The sequence below is a fragment of the Cyrtonyx montezumae genome, unplaced genomic scaffold (genome assembly GCF_038088225.1).
Source record: "Cyrtonyx montezumae isolate F1298 unplaced genomic scaffold, pur_monq_1.0 scaffold_2, whole genome shotgun sequence".
NCBI lineage: Eukaryota > Metazoa > Chordata > Aves > Galliformes > Odontophoridae > Cyrtonyx > Cyrtonyx montezumae.
Window position 1 is genome coordinate 19,317,224 of NW_027071936.1, and position 17,882 is coordinate 19,335,105.

General features: G+C 40.8%; 1 protein-coding gene across 4 annotated transcripts in view; it reads right to left on the minus strand.

Moving 5' to 3' along the window:
* TENM3 (teneurin transmembrane protein 3) overlaps nucleotides 1-17,882 on the minus strand; it is a 304,193-nt gene that overhangs the window by 34,501 nt on the left and 251,810 nt on the right. For 3 of the 4 annotated variants that reach the window (XM_065736566.1, XM_065736565.1, XM_065736563.1), the window contains 7 exons: nucleotides 15,749-15,965; nucleotides 14,612-14,731; nucleotides 13,965-14,226; nucleotides 7,419-7,686; nucleotides 6,912-7,055; nucleotides 3,781-4,030; nucleotides 3,356-3,376 (listed from right to left, as the gene is read on the minus strand). In XM_065736566.1, the coding sequence (XP_065592638.1) occupies nucleotides 3,356-3,376; nucleotides 3,781-4,030; nucleotides 6,912-7,055; nucleotides 7,419-7,686; nucleotides 13,965-14,226; nucleotides 14,612-14,731; nucleotides 15,749-15,965 (1,282 nt within the window). The remainder of the gene's footprint in view (nucleotides 1-3,355; nucleotides 3,377-3,780; nucleotides 4,031-6,911; nucleotides 7,056-7,418; nucleotides 7,687-13,964; nucleotides 14,227-14,611; nucleotides 14,732-15,748; nucleotides 15,966-17,882) is intronic. The other variant, XM_065736567.1, reaches the window with a different exon arrangement.

The window sequence follows — 17,882 nt, forward strand, 5'->3', positions numbered from 1 at the left end:
TCCTGGTGATATCCAAACATCTGTTCACAGAACGCCCTGCTTCCCGTTTTGTGAATACATAACTGCGCCAACGGAACACGTTTTTATGTACTGCCACTTGGAAAACGCAACAAGAGACCAACAGGAACAACTTGCGAACAAATTACGTCTTTTAGCAGGGACAGATTTTTATAGCCTTCCACTTAGAAAAACACAGAAAAAATGTGTTGCATAAATAGGATATGCTTTGGTTTTAAGGCTTTTACCATGTTGGTTCAGAAGGAAGAAGTCAAGTGAAGCAGACTAATGAAATCAAATACGCAGTGATTAGCACCTCTTAAAAAGCCCTGCTACAGAGCTGCGTGTTATACAGCGTGTCTGAAAGCGATTAAGTGTGGCCTTACATCAAATTCCTGTCTGCTAGAAACACGTTCCTGCCAACGTACCAAATAGCTTAAAGGTGTTTTCTGAACCTTAATTTACGCAGAGATCATTTATATGATCACTGTGTAGTGTACGAATTATTTATACCTCCATAGGCTGCAAATTTAATTACACCCATTTGTACAATTACTTTGGTCTTCCAGAAACTTTGCAGGCATTTCAAATACAAACACGCTGCACAACGACAAATGTGCAATTATGTTTTTGGTTTTTTTTTTTCATTGTAACTTAAAAGAAAGTCCTTTCTTAAGAATACTAACATCCTAAAGTATTTTTCTTCACCTTGATTAGCATTGAATAAATTGTGCTTTTCAACTGTTGGAATAAAGAGGCATCAAATCAATCAATAATTAATACCCAAAGGTCATCTCTGTCTAAAATGAATTTTTAAAGCTGTTCTCGTCTTTAGTATGAAAACATATCCATGTTTACTTAATTCCAACCACAGTGATGCAGTTATTCAGGATGCAAGGTGAGTTCTAGCAGTGGTTAGTGTATACTCATACAGAATACACACCCGATCTATTAAAGATATTTTCTCAGTTTATCCAGAAATAACCCTAACTACCCCCAAGTTTGGGAACTGAATAGGGTATTATTATTGAATCAACATAAATGGTCCAGTTTGCCATATGACACCTTATGGTTCCCTTCTGAGTCAAGAAGACAAGACAGCAGCCTTAACCTCAGGTTTACTTTCCGAAGGAAGGTTAAAAGCTGAGGAGGGAACCAACCACTAATTCTCCAGAGCAGGGCATGATCTCAGGAACTGTGTAACTGACCAGTGAACACCATGCTTCCCAGCCAGGAGACGCTCTTGCACACTGCCTGTGCACAAAATGGTACTACAGGGTTAAGCATCCAACACCTGGAAAGCTGCACAGAGACTACTGGATTTCATTGCAGCCTGAAATTACGTTAATGCTCTGCTTTCCACCAATAACAACAAAAAACAAGAAATAAAATGCAGTTGGTGATGTCTTGACTCACTCAGCACCGCCTCACCACTGCAAGGAGCTTTGAAAACTATAAGCAGCTACATGCCCACGTGGGGTTCAGTAAATACAAATGACAAGTTAACTGGTTCTATCTGCCCTTAATAACAGTGTTAATAACATAAAGCATACACGCACAGCTCAGGCCCCTTCCACTACCAGACTTTCCATATATTTCCAGTCCTGTTGTTTGTTTTCTTAATATGAAATTTAAAATGTTACAGAAACATACTTTTAAGTGCTACCTGTTTAGTTGGCATAATGATCTATTTCCTGCTGCCTTACCTTGCTTTTGCTGTTCCTTTAAATCCTTAGATCACCTGCATTACTCTCCACGCAGAGCTTCATAAAAACACTCTCCCTGATCTATACCCTCTCATTCACTGTGCGCCTTCTAAACTCAAAGCTGTTTTCAGGCCTTACTGAACTTCTTTCTGTCACCCTGAGGACTCTATGGGACAGTGCCACAGCCTGCAAGTGACATTTCTGTTTTCTAAGTCCTAAAGATTACCTCTTCTGTGAATGCCTAACAGCATTAATCACCCCCAGGCAGCAGTGTGTGTAAAGACACCAGCTCAGCTTTCAAATGGAAAAAAACATGAGGTCACCACTACATTGGTACTGAGGGATTGGTGACCACTCCTTCTTGTCCTATCACTGTTACCTGGGGGCTGATACTGACCCCCACCTTGACAAATACCCATTTTGTATATTACTTTGTCTTCTGTACATTTGTCAAGACAGTGTCTTATCCAGCTGCAATCACAGCTTGTGCTCTCATGAGGGATGTATTTCTTTTAAAAGTAATATAACAAATGCAAATTAAACTTAATGAGAAACTAAAACCACTGAAGAAAAGAAATCGCCTTCAAGTCACACCTGGCAAATAACTTCAAACCAGCCAGACTATGCATCACCTCCCAGTTCTCACCATTAGTGCTGGTGCAAATACCTTATTTAGTCATGGAAAGTTTTGCCTCATCTCTTTGAAGGGATTTCTTAAACATAACCCCCTTCCTCATGAACAGCTACCCCCAGAGCAAAGTGAATTAAAAACAAAATCACCTGGGCTAAAGGATAACTGAGGTATGACTCCCTTTGTTTAAAAACAAGGAAGGAGAAAGGTTGGCGGCAAAAAGGAGAGGCCCTACAGGGCTGCTGAGCCTGGAACTTAGCAGTTCTGTCACAAAGCCTTGCAGGGCTTCCCATATCCAACAAGGTTTCACCATGACTGTGGTTTTGCCCGCTTTTCCGTGACAGCTACTGTGGCAAAGTGCTTCTAAGCATCTACCTTCCTGCTTCAGTTCTTGCCACTGCTGCAGTTACGTCACAACAAATGGACGCTGTACTACAAACCTTCCAGTTCACCCTGTGTCTATGACAAATCTTGTAAATCCTGGTGTACTTTAACATCTTAACTTCTGGAATTGTCCTATTACGTGACAATTTCAGCTTTCGCTACTAAGAAAAGTTCAATTTTGAAGAAGAAGTCTGATAAATGTGAGCCTGAAAAGCCTCATCATTGGAGGATCAATGAAATGAACTCACTTCATACTTCTGTAATTCTAGTAGTTACACGCCTTTCTCGTCAGGTTTGGGGGATCTGGATAAAGAATGGGCTTTGGAAGGATCAGCAGAAGGGCCAGCAAGGAATGGGAGTGAGAAGATAGGAGCACGCAGGAAAGGAGGGCACATACAGCATGGAGAGAAGCCTGACTGCAGACAGAGAGTGATGAGAAAATAGGAGCCTGCATCCGAGAGGACGATACCGCCTGACGGCTGACATAACTAAAACATATGAACTCATTATTTTTGAGAAATACTCCTCCTTTCTAATAATACATCTTAGAAATGACTAGTCCATTATAAGCATTCATTTGTTAAAAAAGAAAAAGGAACAGTTAGAAAAATATAAATCTTCTTTAAGAAATGCTTACCTATGTCTAAAATCTTTATTTCTTGGTGGGAGCAAGTAAAAAAGAACAGAAAAACATTATTAGAGAAATACTCAGAAAGGATGGTAAAAGAGGAAAAGAAGGCAACATTTAAATCTGTCATTAGTGAAGCGGTTCGCTTATCCCAGCTATGTTGGTTAACCCTTCAAATCCACAGAATAATTACTCTGGGTAGATTAAATTCTCACTGTTTGGATGTATAGAGTGCAGATATTTTACCACGGTATTTTTTTAACTTCAGTTTTAAATATTATTTCACACGTACTAAAATCTTTTTTATCAACTTCCTGTTGTTTCCACAAGCATTTGGAAACTCTGACTTACGCAGTGCCAGAAATCTGTTACGTACATACTATCTGCAACAGTAATTCACAATTCTAAAGGTCCAAGACGTGAGAAAAACTTACCTTAGCTCGAGAACACTAGTTACATTTCCAGATGGAAATATCCGTCGAACGTAGTTGAAATCCCCCACGTAAAGACTGCCATCAATCCCACAAGCTAAGGCAACCGGAGCCAGTAATTTATTACCATCAGCTTGACCGTTACAACTCGGGCAGGAGATGCTGCGTCTTCTTCCATTGCCCATAATGCTACTGACAATGGGGGGTTGCTGAGATATAAACTGATTTTCACCATTTCCTTTGTAGAGGATTCCTGGCAGGTAATCCAAAAAAAATGGAAAGCAGTTCATTAAAACTGAATGTATGTACATGGAATGACACATAGGCATTCAGAATACTTCCTTTTCTTGGTTTAATATACTTTAAAGCACTCCTAAAGGACCATAATTTTTCTCACTACAAGTTAGAGATCTTCTTGGTCAAGCGTTTCTAGTTGGATGAAGTCACAAACACACTAAAACACACAGAAAGCGTTAAATTATTCTGTCTGTTGAAAGTAGGGAAAATCTGTTCTAAACGTTTCCATTTTGGAATTCTCCTGAAATGACTGAAATTCCTCTATTATAAAAAAGAAAAAAAAGAGTATTTGCTACTGTAGATAACTATGAATGTGGTGTCAAGTGTCATCTAAACTAGATTAGTGCTGCAAACTGTAAATATTAATTAAAGAGGTACTTCAAAAAGTTGAACCTTGCAGTATGAAAAGCTCCTTACTCAGCTCACAACAAAAATTTACCTCTGGCAACAATGTGTGCCTCAGTACCACGTCTGCAGCTATAAGCAGTTATTAAAAATGTCAAAAAACAACAACAAAAAAAATGTGATGCCAGGCCAACCTGCCTCTTGAACTTAACTCGGCTTTGAGGCATGGAAGGAACAGTAATCTTGTAAAGACAGAGTGATGTTTCAGCAGTATTTTTCTTACTTATGCCTCCATAGGAAACAGAAGAAAAATGTGTATGCGTTACGTTAAATCTTCAGTCTTGGAAAAAATGTTTGATTTTACAGCATATTAAAATGTTGCCCAAACTTTCAGTATTAAAGATGGCAATGAATCCATCAAGGTGCAGTCTACTGATGGTCAGCTACCGTGGTGGTACTGGTAAGTCAAAACGTGCCTTTCCTTGGTACGATCCACGTAAAGCACGTCCACCTTGTACTTCCCACAGATGCATGTTGTACTGGTTGTCAGCACAGTTCCAAGGGAAGTTTGGGGCCGGGGGACGCAGTTCTCTTTGAGATAAGTCAAGGCAATTGAAGATGAATTCCTCTTTCAGTCCCCACCCCAAAACCAAACTCTTCATACTGACAGATATGCGGAAAAAATACTTTGCCTCTTTAAATGCTTTAGGTGGCTTCACTACTTGATAATGTTATAAAATTTGGGAGATTATACACGTAAGAGCTATAAACATGATAAAATTGGGAAGAATGAAAATGGTTTATGGAAACTTAATGACAAGTAATCTAAATAAGTAATCTAACTTAGGAAGGGGAATGTATTTTTCATGAATAGTCAAAGCCAGAAAGCATTAGTAGTATACGAAATCCCCTGTCCTATGATTACATCATTTATGACAATCATGGAACCATAATTTTGCCTGAAATAGCTGAGTTCTATAATTTTCATCAGAGGAATTCTACAAGTCAGCACAGTGCACTATTGCACCTGATTTATTCTGTCATTACCTTGAAAAATGGGTCCTTCACATTTCTCCTCTATTATCACAGACTAAGAGATGCATGTTAGACTATTTACTGCAGGAGCTGGGGATGTCCGTGCAAACACTGCCTGCATTCTCTTCTGAGTAATTTTCTCCCGCTCACCTGCCTTGTCATTGCAACTCTCCACTTTGTTTACTCAATTAGACACACCTCACTCTGAAAAGTCATTACTTGTCATACATACTCTTGAACACAGTTTAAAGCTACCATCAGTTCAACTTGTGATCAGCATCAGTTGCATGTATGTACTTATAATTGTAGCTCCTTGCATTTTTAGGTGGATTACCTTTCAGGAATTTGCACTCTTCCTCACCTCGGTTTTAAATTAGGTACAATGACATCCTTCCCTGTACTTGGTTATAGTGCTTGCTAAGTGAGCCAGAAGCGACGCTTTAGGCGATGCTTAGTGCAGCTCACAAAATAAGGGGAGGCACTGCAGGAAACCCCTGAGGGATACTGGGTACCACAGAAGTGGCTCTCTCCCTGCTCACTGAATTCTGAGCTCCTCCTTGCTATAACAATACAGTGCAACCAAGTCCCACCTTGAACTTTTCTTCAGCTCTCTATCAGCCAAATTGTTCCCAATTCCCTGCTGTGCAGCATTCAGTTGGGGTTTGCTCAGCATGACAGCCACCAGAAAGCTGCAGGTAGGACCAAGTGACCTTAGTGCCATGGCCTGGTACTTAGAAACACGTCCTGCTGAGATGAAGGAGAACTTGCTCACTAGCAACCAGGCTCTGCTCAACACTGAGGGGCATACGGGTTCTCACTGCCTGAAGGTACTGTCATTTGCCACCTGCTGGGCATTGAGCTGACAACAGCACCCCAGAGAGGATATATCTCATGGAAGAGTTTACATGGGAAGGTGGCTGCTCATCCCAGAACAGACAGTACCCGTGTGCTAACAGCTCCCAGCAGCAGCCATGCTGTAGCTGGGGATACTTGAGCTGTAGGGAAAAATTCTCCGGTGTAAATGGGGGACTTTTCCCTGGGAGTGAAGCACTCTTGGTTTGGCAGGAACGCGTGCTACCGCCACTTTATTTTCACTCAGTGTGAGAAATTCAAGCAGAAACTGCTACCATACAACCGATGAATGCCAGTAACAATGCTGAAGCCCTACCACTGCTTGAGAAACAGCATTTCCTTAGCATCACTACATTTTTAATAACAATGTCAAACCTTTTTTCTTGGTGAACATATCCAGCGCAGAATGACACTGTTGCTGTTAGATGCTATTATTAATGCATAAGTATTTGCAGAAGTAATAAACACGACATGCACTGTAAAACTCACAGCATTTATCAGATGCAAAACATCCCACAATTTCCCTTTTTTTAATTTTTTTTTTAATGGAGATGCAGTTAAGCATTGAAATTGGCATGAAGAAACTTAGAAACTTAACTCCTTACCATTCTGAACGTCCAATACATGATGCTTATCCAGTGTCCAGCCACCCATGTTAGAGGCATCTAGCTCATAGCCCTGCAAAATGGCAGTCCTCTTCTCCCAGAGAGTCAGATCCAGGCACGACTCATATTCATAGCCCACAGACACTGAAAAAAACATTAAGTTTCCTCATTAAAAATACTTGCTCAGGTGACGACTACAGGGAATGGAACTCCTTGATGAACTACGTACATTCTGCTGCTCTCCCAGACTACCCGAGAATCCCTATGGCTTCATATGACATACTGCAAATACTGAGCAGGATTCCAAAATACTTCAAAAAGTAATCCTGGGTTATTAAAGTAATTTCTATTATTAAAGGAAGTTGATGAGAACAGGTACAGAAGAAATCCATTTTGTGAATTACATCAGAATGCTACTGCATGTGGGGAAGGTATGCCTCTCTATTTTCAGTGAAACAGAAAAAACAAAACAAACCAACAAACCAACCCTCTTTTTAACACACATACCGACAGCTTCAGATAATCCATAGACTCTCTGGTTGTACGCGTCAGTTTTATCCCATATAAAAGTGTAAGCCAGATTGGGAGATGCAGGGAACCATTTCTGGAAAAGTCTTCCCACCACTGCCACCATAAGATGAACCTTCATTAAGTTAAATGGTATCACAGACTGGGTCATGGTGATCTTCAGAACAGATTTATATCCTGCAGCCCTGGAGCTTAAGTATGATAACCTCAAATCGGTTCCTGGTATTGTAGTTTCTTCATGAAGCACCTACACATTGGGTAAGAAAAAAAGGCACTATTTGAATGATTTGGAAATCAAATGGCACAATGAAGATACTATAAAATGATGCCTGACAGGATATTATGTGGCATTCCAATATGAGTTATCATCTAAACCTGGTCTTCAGTTAAGGTGCTAAGTAAAAATCAATAATGAGCGGTATTTCACCTTTTCTTTCCCTCTGAAAAGCACAGTCCCAGCTCTGTCATACTGAAGCTGTTTAGCTGATACTTTCTGTTGAAGGATTTCAGAGATGTCTCCTTTATTTTAAGGGGTGAGATCTGAAGAAGAGGGAGAACATTCCCCAGTTCCAGAAGAGGCAGAAAAGCATCTTTTACCTAAGTGCTGCTACCCATCCCTAAGAAAGGCAGAGGAGCCTCAAAACTGCAGGGCTTCAGATTTGGGTTAGGGTGTCTAGTTGCTCCTGTAGTTCATGCATAACACAGGAAGGGCTTTTCAGTGGCTTATTATTTGCATTATCTGTGGATTGTAAATACTTTAAAGCTGAGCATTCTTCCATTTATTTCAGAGAGATAAGTAGGATGCCTCAGGGAAAGCTTTTCCATATTTCCTGATCAATATTCACTACTCAGACATCAGCTCACCACTTTCTCATTTCAGAGAGGTGCAATGATTCAATTTTATTTTTAAAAGGTTCCTACCCCCCCCCCCCCCCACCTCGTTTCTTCCTCTGAGCTGAGAAGCTTCAGTGGGTGATGGATGGATGCAGGGGGTTTCTGAATAACGTGGATGAGGACAGCCAATAGTGTCCTATGCCTCCATCAGGACAGAAAACTCTATCAGGGAATCGTGTCCCTAAGCAACTAAAGTGAGCACTTCAGCTAAACAGACGCCAAGCAGCCTTGCTTATTGAAAATAAGGAAAAAGAAGCATCTAGACACATTTATAAACGTAACAGGAGGCAAAGGATGTGGAATCACAAGCCTTGGTGGTGTTGAAGGAGCACTTCCTGGGGAACTTCTGTTTTACCTTCCTGTCTCCTAGACCTGAAGACTAAGCATTGATCAGTATCAGCAGAAAGCAGCCTTCAGGAGAGCACGCATATCCCCAGCATCAAGCTTGAGGCTTCCATGGAATCAAAAGCTGAAGCACTATGTTAGCTCAGGATTTCACCAGCGTTCTCTGTGCTAGAGAACCCCTAGGCACTGCTTTTAAACAACCGACTGTGTTGAAAAGAGTAAAAAAATGTGGTTTTATGTTCTCGAGGAGGGCACCAGATGCTTCACCACTAACTATGTTAGTGCTGCTACTGGTATGTAGAGATTTGTATGCTATTAATTGTATCTTCGTCCTTCATAGCACTAACAACAACAGCAACAGATCAGAAATAGTGTTTCGGCTCATTGTCTGAAATGAGCACTTAAATCTGATATATGTAGGCATATGGCTCTTCATCTCCAGTAAGGCTGTAACAGAACTGTGGGAAATAAAGGAGGCATTGGAAGAGACGAAGTAAATGAAATTCAGAGTAATTCTTAGTCTTTGAATGTCTCTGCTTTCCCCACCAACAACCTGGCATCACTGAGAGAAATGACAAGCAATACCATCACCTGGAAGGAGGTGAGTGGCACCATTTCTTTCTGTAAATCTAGCCTGCTCTCCCCCAGTCCAATATATGCACAGTAAGGGAGAGGAGAAGCGAATCTTTTCTGCACAAAGCTAAGCTCTCCAGAGAAAAGCAATTGTGAATATATCCCCTTTCTAAGACTTTGAAGGAACAACACAAAACACAGTGAACTCGAGACAGATTCCTCCTCAGGACATCAGCAGGACTCTCATCTACTGCACATTAAAACTGGTCTAACAGATGGAGTTCTCTGTAAGCAAGAGGAGAAAAAGAAATCATACACTTGTAATAGGGCACAATTTCATGGACTTTGCTGGTCTCCTGTTAAGACCACTGTTTCTTTTACAACTTTGACTGTGGCAGAGCAGTGTTAAACACTTAGGTGGTCTTCCGATACTCTTGCCTGAGATAACAGGCAATAAAGAGGACACCTTGAAGTTTCAATTTCCAAGAAATTCCACTGTGTATTTGGATTACTATCAAATTAGAAAGTAGGACACACGCAGTTCTCAGCGAGGTTTAAAACAAAACAAAAAAAGAACCCCTATTATTAGTTTCTGCAGAAGCCTCAAACATCTGCTGGAAATCTGACTTATAACTTCCTTCTTTCCATAAAATATTCCCTGTAGTAACTTATTTTTCTTGCGAACTTTAGAAATCTAGAGGTAAGGTTATGCATCTCAATCTCTCTCCCAGAATCGAGCATTACAAAGAGAATTAAACAGTTTAATGTTCATCTGAAACGTTAAATCATCAGGCACAGCAGAGAGCATCCTATGGGAGCCATGACAACACATCAATTGTAAAGCAATCAGGAAAGTCACCGGGTATAAAAGTCGCATCAGGAATCGCCAGCACAACCAATCTGTCTGTACTTTGTGTTCTCCCGACACAGTATCACACTACCTCCAGAAAGGCTGATACCCCACGGGGGCTGAGTTATAGCCCCCCTGCCACATCCCAACAGCTGACATTTTACTTATTGATGATCAAGCTTCACAGGAGGCCAGCTGCGAAATACTTAAGCTACAGGACTGAGACAGTGGTTGCCTCAGTTTTCACAAAGGCAGAGGTTGCTGGCCCCAGAGTTCAAGCGGGTGGCTGAGGCACAAAAACAGTGCGGGGCTCTTTGTCTCCTGTGGCCACAAGGACTCACTCTGCCCAGGCTCTGCAATGCCTTCCTGCTCCCCTGCGTGATGTGATCGGGGTGACGTGCTCTTGTACTATTAAGAACATCTAATGAGGAATCTGTACTATTAAGAATTTCTAATGAGGAATTTACATTCAATTCGGGGGGAAATGCCTGCTGTAGCACCACCTATTTCTGTCAAAATGAGCAACAAGGATTTGAGAACAAATTTCACAAATGAGTGCAAACTGAAGTTCTAATGTCAGAGCAAGGTGCTTTGCTGACGTAAGGAACTGAACTGCTATACTGAAATAAAATATTGGCTTGGTTTGAGAGTGGTAAAAATGGCACATTTAGACACAGGCAGAAATGGACAATTAGTGCTAATGCACAAAGCTCAAGACCAAGGAACTGTAGGATTATACTTTTTTAAGTAGAAGCCTAAAAATGTGTCAGTGGAAGTGTAAACCAAGAGGCACACGTTAGGTTTCAAACAGAGTACAAAGAGGAGAAAATCAGAAAGCTTGCTGGAAAACAAGGACACGTAAATGGAAGACATTTGGCTTTGAGAGTAATGTTGATTTTTTCTCAGTTCAAACTCAGAGTTTTGAGATTTAGCTCAGTGAGAAGTAAAATGTAACTTCTTCTAAGACTGAAATATCTATAGGAATCCTACGAGACTGCATGTTGTAATGGTAAAACGCGTTAACTGATTTGGTGAAAACTTGGCCACTCTGAAGTCAGAAACACCATCACTTTTACTAAGTTACTGAGGCCTCTGTTTTACCCTTATTTCTTCCAGTGAAAGAAATTCTGCCATCCTCTGCTGTGCAGCACTGGCGGAAGTGAAACAGCCAGAGGAGAGGAAGAAATAAAAGCAGGAAACCTTGAACTGGTTTCATAGCACTCACCCAGAGTTCATCCAGGCAATACCTGAATTAACCCAAATCATTTGCTCTTGCTAATTGGTCCCCTAACAATGCAGGTTAGGTCTAACCTGCTGTCTTGGGCTCATAACCACGCAGGTCATACTCTGCAAATGCAGAGTCACTTCTCTCTAAACTCATACAAGCATAAAATTCTAAGGAAATCATACAGTTTGAAGGGAAACTTGCCAGTCTTCATTCACCTCCACACCTGGGGCAATGGAAGCAAGCTGCCCAGCTCCTGTTGAAGGCACCTTAGAGCCTGGCAGTGTGTATAATGGAAGTGTAGGAGAAGGAAACACACAAATTCAGTTTCAGAATTGTTCACTGTAACTCACAACTGGGTTTCTGCCACACTAATCCACAATATGTTTATTATATTAGGAAAAAACTGAAGTAATATTATGTAATCCTCACAAACAGCTCCAGCTCAGCCCAACCTCCCCTGCCTCCACATAGCTAGATGGGATTAACCAATGCTAAGCTATGTCTAGGCTGCGCGTGCTAGCTGGTTATTAAAAGTAGATAAAAACTCATGCCTAAGTGGTTCAAATTTCATTCACACGTATTTATTATCATCCCTCTTGAATAATGGTCTGCTGGGCTTGCAATCACCCTTCCACCTGCTGCATTCTTTCTTTCCCCTTGCTTGCCCTCTTATTCCATTTTCTTTTGTGCTGCTCCTTCAGTGCAGACTTTAATCCCCCCTCAGATCATTTTGAGATTCATAAGCCACTAAGTACTCTCTTTTGGAAACATCATCTCCCAGGGATGATGAAGCACTTCAAGGAATGATGATGATTACAGCAGCACATCATTTTCTCCTGCACGTGACAGTGAGAGCTGTCACACCGCATCAACAGGGTGACTGATATCGACTGCAAAAGCACGGGGAGCACTTTGTTTCTCTGTGGCTTCATCCAGACTCTTGTGCTTTAAGCTAGCATCACCCCCTTTACAATGAAAAGATTTACAGCAGTTCCTCAAGAGCTGAGCAGACAGCTTTGGACAGAATCTGATGCTGCTCATCTTTTATCAGATTGGCAAATTTTTTGGGAGACAGATTGTTGTGCAAGATGCATTTCGGAGGCAATTCTGACCCTACAGGGGTACGTTGCAGGCACAGCCATGCAGCTCCCACCTCCTGAAGCAGGGGATCACCCCATACAATGGGCTGAGTACACTGAAGAAAATACTCCTTGATGTTTTCACAGAGCACCAGAAAAAGTTTTTGCATCCGTGATCACCAGTACATTTTTCTCCTCATCAGAGATCAGCATTAGCACCATGGACCAAAGATACAGTGAGAACATGACCTTTTTTTTCATAAGGAAGTCAGCTTGGGCTACCAGTCCTGCCTGTCGGGCTTCCCACCCTTTGAACCTGGCAGCCAATCTCCATCACATCTGAAATATGTGAACTCTCTAAAATAACTCAGTACCTTTAATGTCTATTAAAAAAAGAAAAAAGAAAAAAGAAGGAGGATTTGATAGGAGTGTAGTATCCAAATTGGTGCTCCCATGAGACAAAGGCTGAATGCAGTCAGCAGGGGAAGGACTGGACACGGCAGACAACAGCAGCAGGTGGGAATCGGTTGGCATCCTGACTTTGTTAGTCTCACTGTTCACAAAAAGACATTCAATCTAAGCATTACAAGTATTCTGAGAAAAGAGGTACTCGCTAATATTTTTCTATTATTACTTTTTCTTGATTTATACCCCATTGTGGTGCCTTTTGCCATCACTTCAGGAACTGAATCTATTGTCTGTTGCCAAAACAAGTAAATAAGAGCTGCTTTTCAGTGGACTGTATTTTACAAATCCTTACTTTCAATTGATGCGCAGCCACAAAAGGCACAGAAAGATAGGATAAAAGCAACGATTTCCTAGTGTGCCCTAGGTTTGCAAGAGGGTTTAGTTGTAATTTTCCCCACATCTTTACGTTAAACTTGCTCCTTTCCATGATTTTTCTAAAATGATTTTGCTCTTCTCTTGAAACCTTTAAATGGAAATGTTTCAATACATTTTCTGTGTTTCCCTTTAACATGCAAGTACATTTCTTAGCGAAGGGGAAAAAAGAGTCCCCTATGTAATTATGACATTATGAGGGTGGGAGAAAGAGGAAGAGAGAGGGAGACAAAGACCGTAGAGCTATTATCAGAAATCAATGAGATAAATATTCCTTTTCTGTAACGCTGCTTTAAGATTGTAAGAAGACTACATTAGTGATTGGGGCTCTGAGATGGTGGAATCTAACACAGTCTATGTTCGAGAAAAAAAACACATTTCAACCACAGCTCTTTCAGTGGATAGCATTCAGGCATTACAACTTCTGAGGACATACATTAGCACCCATGTTCATGTCCTTGTGAGCCTGCCCTTACTGTTACAGAGAATTCTTTTTGTATATAAATGTATAGGTATCATGCTCTTCATTAAAACTAAATCGATAGAGTGAACTGTGTGGGTCTTTGTGACACAGCGAAAAACCAACTTCCATTTTTCGTTTCTGTGGTGTGCTCATAGCAGGAGGGCAGTCAAGAAAGTATGATGGTGCAATTTCTTAGTGATGTTGCTTAATTCTAGCCAGAGATAAGAAGCTATTTTTTTGTAGAACAGTTTACCTGTGTCTCTGGGATGATAGGACTGTCTTCAGGAGAAATTCTAAAGAAGGTAGATAAAGGTGATGACACGATGATAGGGTTTGGCCTCACAAATCCACTCAGATCACAGCTAGGAATGTCGTTCTCTTCCTTTTTCATGACCAGGGTGTCCATTACATAAAAGACGTTCCAGGGAATCCATACTGTGTGATACTGTGTCAGGAACGGTGATCGCTCAAACACCAGTGTCAGAGAGGCACCACCATTTGCTACCAAGTCAAACCTAGAAAAAAAATAGGGGCAGCTGTTGAGCAAATTCCCAAAGCCATCCATTTCACTGACCAATTCTTTATCCTTCTGTACTGCTCTGAAGACAGAATAGCTCTACGAGGAGCCATGAAGAAATCAATTACGTTACACTACATAATACTGCACTAAGAATGGGGAATTTGAGATGCTGTTTTTAAATTAAACAAGCCCTTCTACTTCTAAAGTATAAAATGGGCCTGTTCATCGTTACTCAAAAAATGTACAAGGTAAAGTGTTGCTCAACCATTTTTTTCATGTCTTTTTCCATTCTTTAATTAGAAGTATTTTTTTTTACAGGGATATATTTTATTAATGTATTGCTGTCTTTGTGTCTTAAAAGTGCTTCAAAACGAACTTACATGCCGTCTTGGCGGGTGATTGTATATCCATAGTCTGGGTAGTGTAAAAAGGAAACGTTGACTCCGATGAGCGGAGTTCCATCAGCAGTTAATACCTGGCCCCTTATGACAGAAGCAAGGCTGTAAGAAAGACACAGGATCAGATACAAATTTGGCTTTTATAACTCTCTTTTGAATGAATAATAGCTAGTACAGCAAACACACACACACACAAACATCTCCACACGGCATCAGCTCCCGTTAGCAAAATCATTCCCGAGCCTTCAACCCTTCTACAAATTCACATAATTTACATTGTATAAACACATACCTTAATATCTACATATAATCATTTTATTTTCATTTGGCTGAGTTTGCTTTGGATCATTTTGTCCGTACTGAGCCTAGTAATTCACTGAAGAATTTTAAGAATTTATAAACTCTAAACATTCTGCATGTCATACCTCTGGCACATTCTTGAAAAGCATACTTTTCAATTATCAAAGCAATCTGTAAAACTGCAGGGACTACAAAGTACAAAATTTAAAAGAGCAATAAGGAACATTTGTGCAACAACTTTTAATCATCTGCTGTGCCCAAACACATTAATGCTGTTAAATTACTGCAAACACAGTAGTTCCAGTGTAAATCATCTTCTTTCACTCAGTGAGATCTGAGACACCTGCTTCCTGTTACTGGTTTATTTTCAGGTCATTACTGCTTTGCAGAGCACCAGTCAAATAGTTTATGCAATTATACTGTCACGCACTTAACAGTTCCATTACATTAATTCATAATTTATATTATTTAGCAAGCTCAGTTTAAAAAGTGCAGCTTTGCTTTTCCTTCTGAAGTGTTTTCACTGCTTTGATACATTTCCAACTGTGCTAACCCAAATCAACTGGTTAAATAAAGATCTATTTAATCATTAATGAAGTGCCCACTTAGAACACAGGTACCACGTACGGTAAGTAACCCAGTGGCACTGAGAATCTGAATTCTGCAGGTAATGAGATAAGCACAAGTAATCTGAGAAAATGTTTTTGCTGAAAGTTCAATGCATGAAGACGAAGATCACAATGGATCTTCTTCCACTGTGCACCTCACATACTCTTCAGCTGCTTCACTACGCATGAGTAAAGGATGAAACACGCTCACCTCTTATTGAAAGGACTTTCCCCAGGTATGACATGAGTGCTGTCTGCTCCAATGAGAAAACTGATTCGGTCATAAAATGCTTTGGCAGCTTGCTGAGACGGTGACTGTTGGCTTTGGCTGATAATATCTTGGGGATCAGGTAGCCCACGACAGTAAGGCTGATTTTGGCAAGAGCTCTGTAAACAGCAGTCGGGATCCATGCAGTCAACCAGCCCATCTGTTGGCAGAAATTCAGGAAAATGAACAAACTCTTCCCTCTGCCCTTTGTATGCGAGCGAGTCAGCCAGCAGAGAGATTAGAAAAATTACGTAGCGTGAAAGAATATTAATAATTAAGATTTTAATGAATTCACTTTCAATTAAGGAAAAATAAGCTCGTTTCCACTGAGTTCTTAAACTCCCATGGAAATCCTAGCAGGCTCAATGCACATAAATTAAGCGCATTTGTTTGATACTTTTCTATAAACATGTGGAACAAACCAGAAAATGAAGGCAACTCGGGCTCTGCATACACTGCTAACTTATAAATATTAAACATTTTAGGCGAGTCTCAGTAGCTTTTATCTGGGGTTACTCGACCTGCCAGAGAAAAGAAACGAGGAATTCCCACTCTGCTGTTTTCCTTGAGTTTTTTAGCCCATCTGTGCAGCAAGGAGCTTTAAATATTTCACAGTATTTATCAAGGTGAATTTCTTTATACTTTGGCAGGAAGGTTTTGTTGCTAGTGGCAAAGGCAATTTCCACCTCTACTTTGCATGTAAATGCGCAAGGGAACAAAATCTGTATTTAACCTTTAGTGTTTTTTCTGAATAAAATGACGAGGAGTGCCGGCCACTATAAATGTGATTTAAACACGTGGGTGCTTTTATGCTCCTGTGCTGAAATATTCACATATAACGAGCGGTAGATGTGTCACATCACTGAAAATCTAATTTGGTGAAAGATTAAAATCAAGATCAAATTGATAACTACTAATTTGCTGTAAGTAAAGTCGTAAGGAAAATGAGCCTGGAAATGTCAGCGACAGAAAATTTGTAGATGAATGTAATATGGTATCACATTCTGATAATTGTTTCCCCCAAAGAACAGCAAGACTGAAATAGCTCAAACATTTTATTATTCCATTTATATTACAGAGGGAGTTTGCTTGCTGCACTAAACTGAAAAAATATACTGATGCAGCACTCTGAGGAAGCCCACGACTGCTTCTCTTACAAAAGAATCCAGCTTTATAGTAAAACTTCTTTCTGCAGGGAAAATTATCATCCATTTTTCTGTTCAATCATATGTTGAAAGAGTGTAAGTAAACAGAGATCTTCTAAAGGTATTCCTCTAAGAATTGCCATGCTATGTGGATCAGTTAGAGGATTGGCAAAACAGTAAAGGGCTGGGATTTCTATTCTTTTGCACATCTAAAATTCTTATTTAACTCAGCTGACATTGAAGTCAGTTCAAGGAAAATAAAAGGGATGAAAAAGTCATCGTTATATATATCAAAGCTTAAACTTTTTCAGAGAAAAGAAACATCACTGATTTTTCCTGGGATGAGTGGTTGATATGCCTGAGGGTTGTGCTGCCATCCAGAGGGACCTGGGCAGGCTGGAGAAATGGGCTGACAGGAACCTCTTGAAGTTTGACAAAGAGAAGTATGAAGTCCTGCACCTGGGGAGGAACCCCCCCAGGCACCAGGACGTGCTGCGGGGCAGCTGGCTGGCAAGCATCTCTGTGAAGAAGACCTTGGGAGTCCTGGCAGACACCAAGCCGAACACGAGCCAGCAATGTGCCCTTGTAGCAAGGAAGGTGCTGATGTCATATGGGGCATGTGAGGAAGAAGAATGCCGGCAGTTCATGAGAGGTGAACCTTCTTCTCTGCTCAGCCCTGATGCGGCCACATCAGAAGTGCTGGATTTGGTGTAGGCTTTCCATGCTAGACAGAGTTCAGCAAAGGGCCAAGAAGACAGCTACGGGACTGGAGCACCTCTCCTCTGAGAAACAGGCTGAGAGAGCTGGATCTCCTCAGTGCATATAAACACCTCGTGGGTGGGTGCAATGTAGATGCAATCTGATTCCTTCCTTGGCGCCCAGCAGAAGGACCACAGGAAATGGGCACAGGCTGGCAAACAGGAAATTCTGTT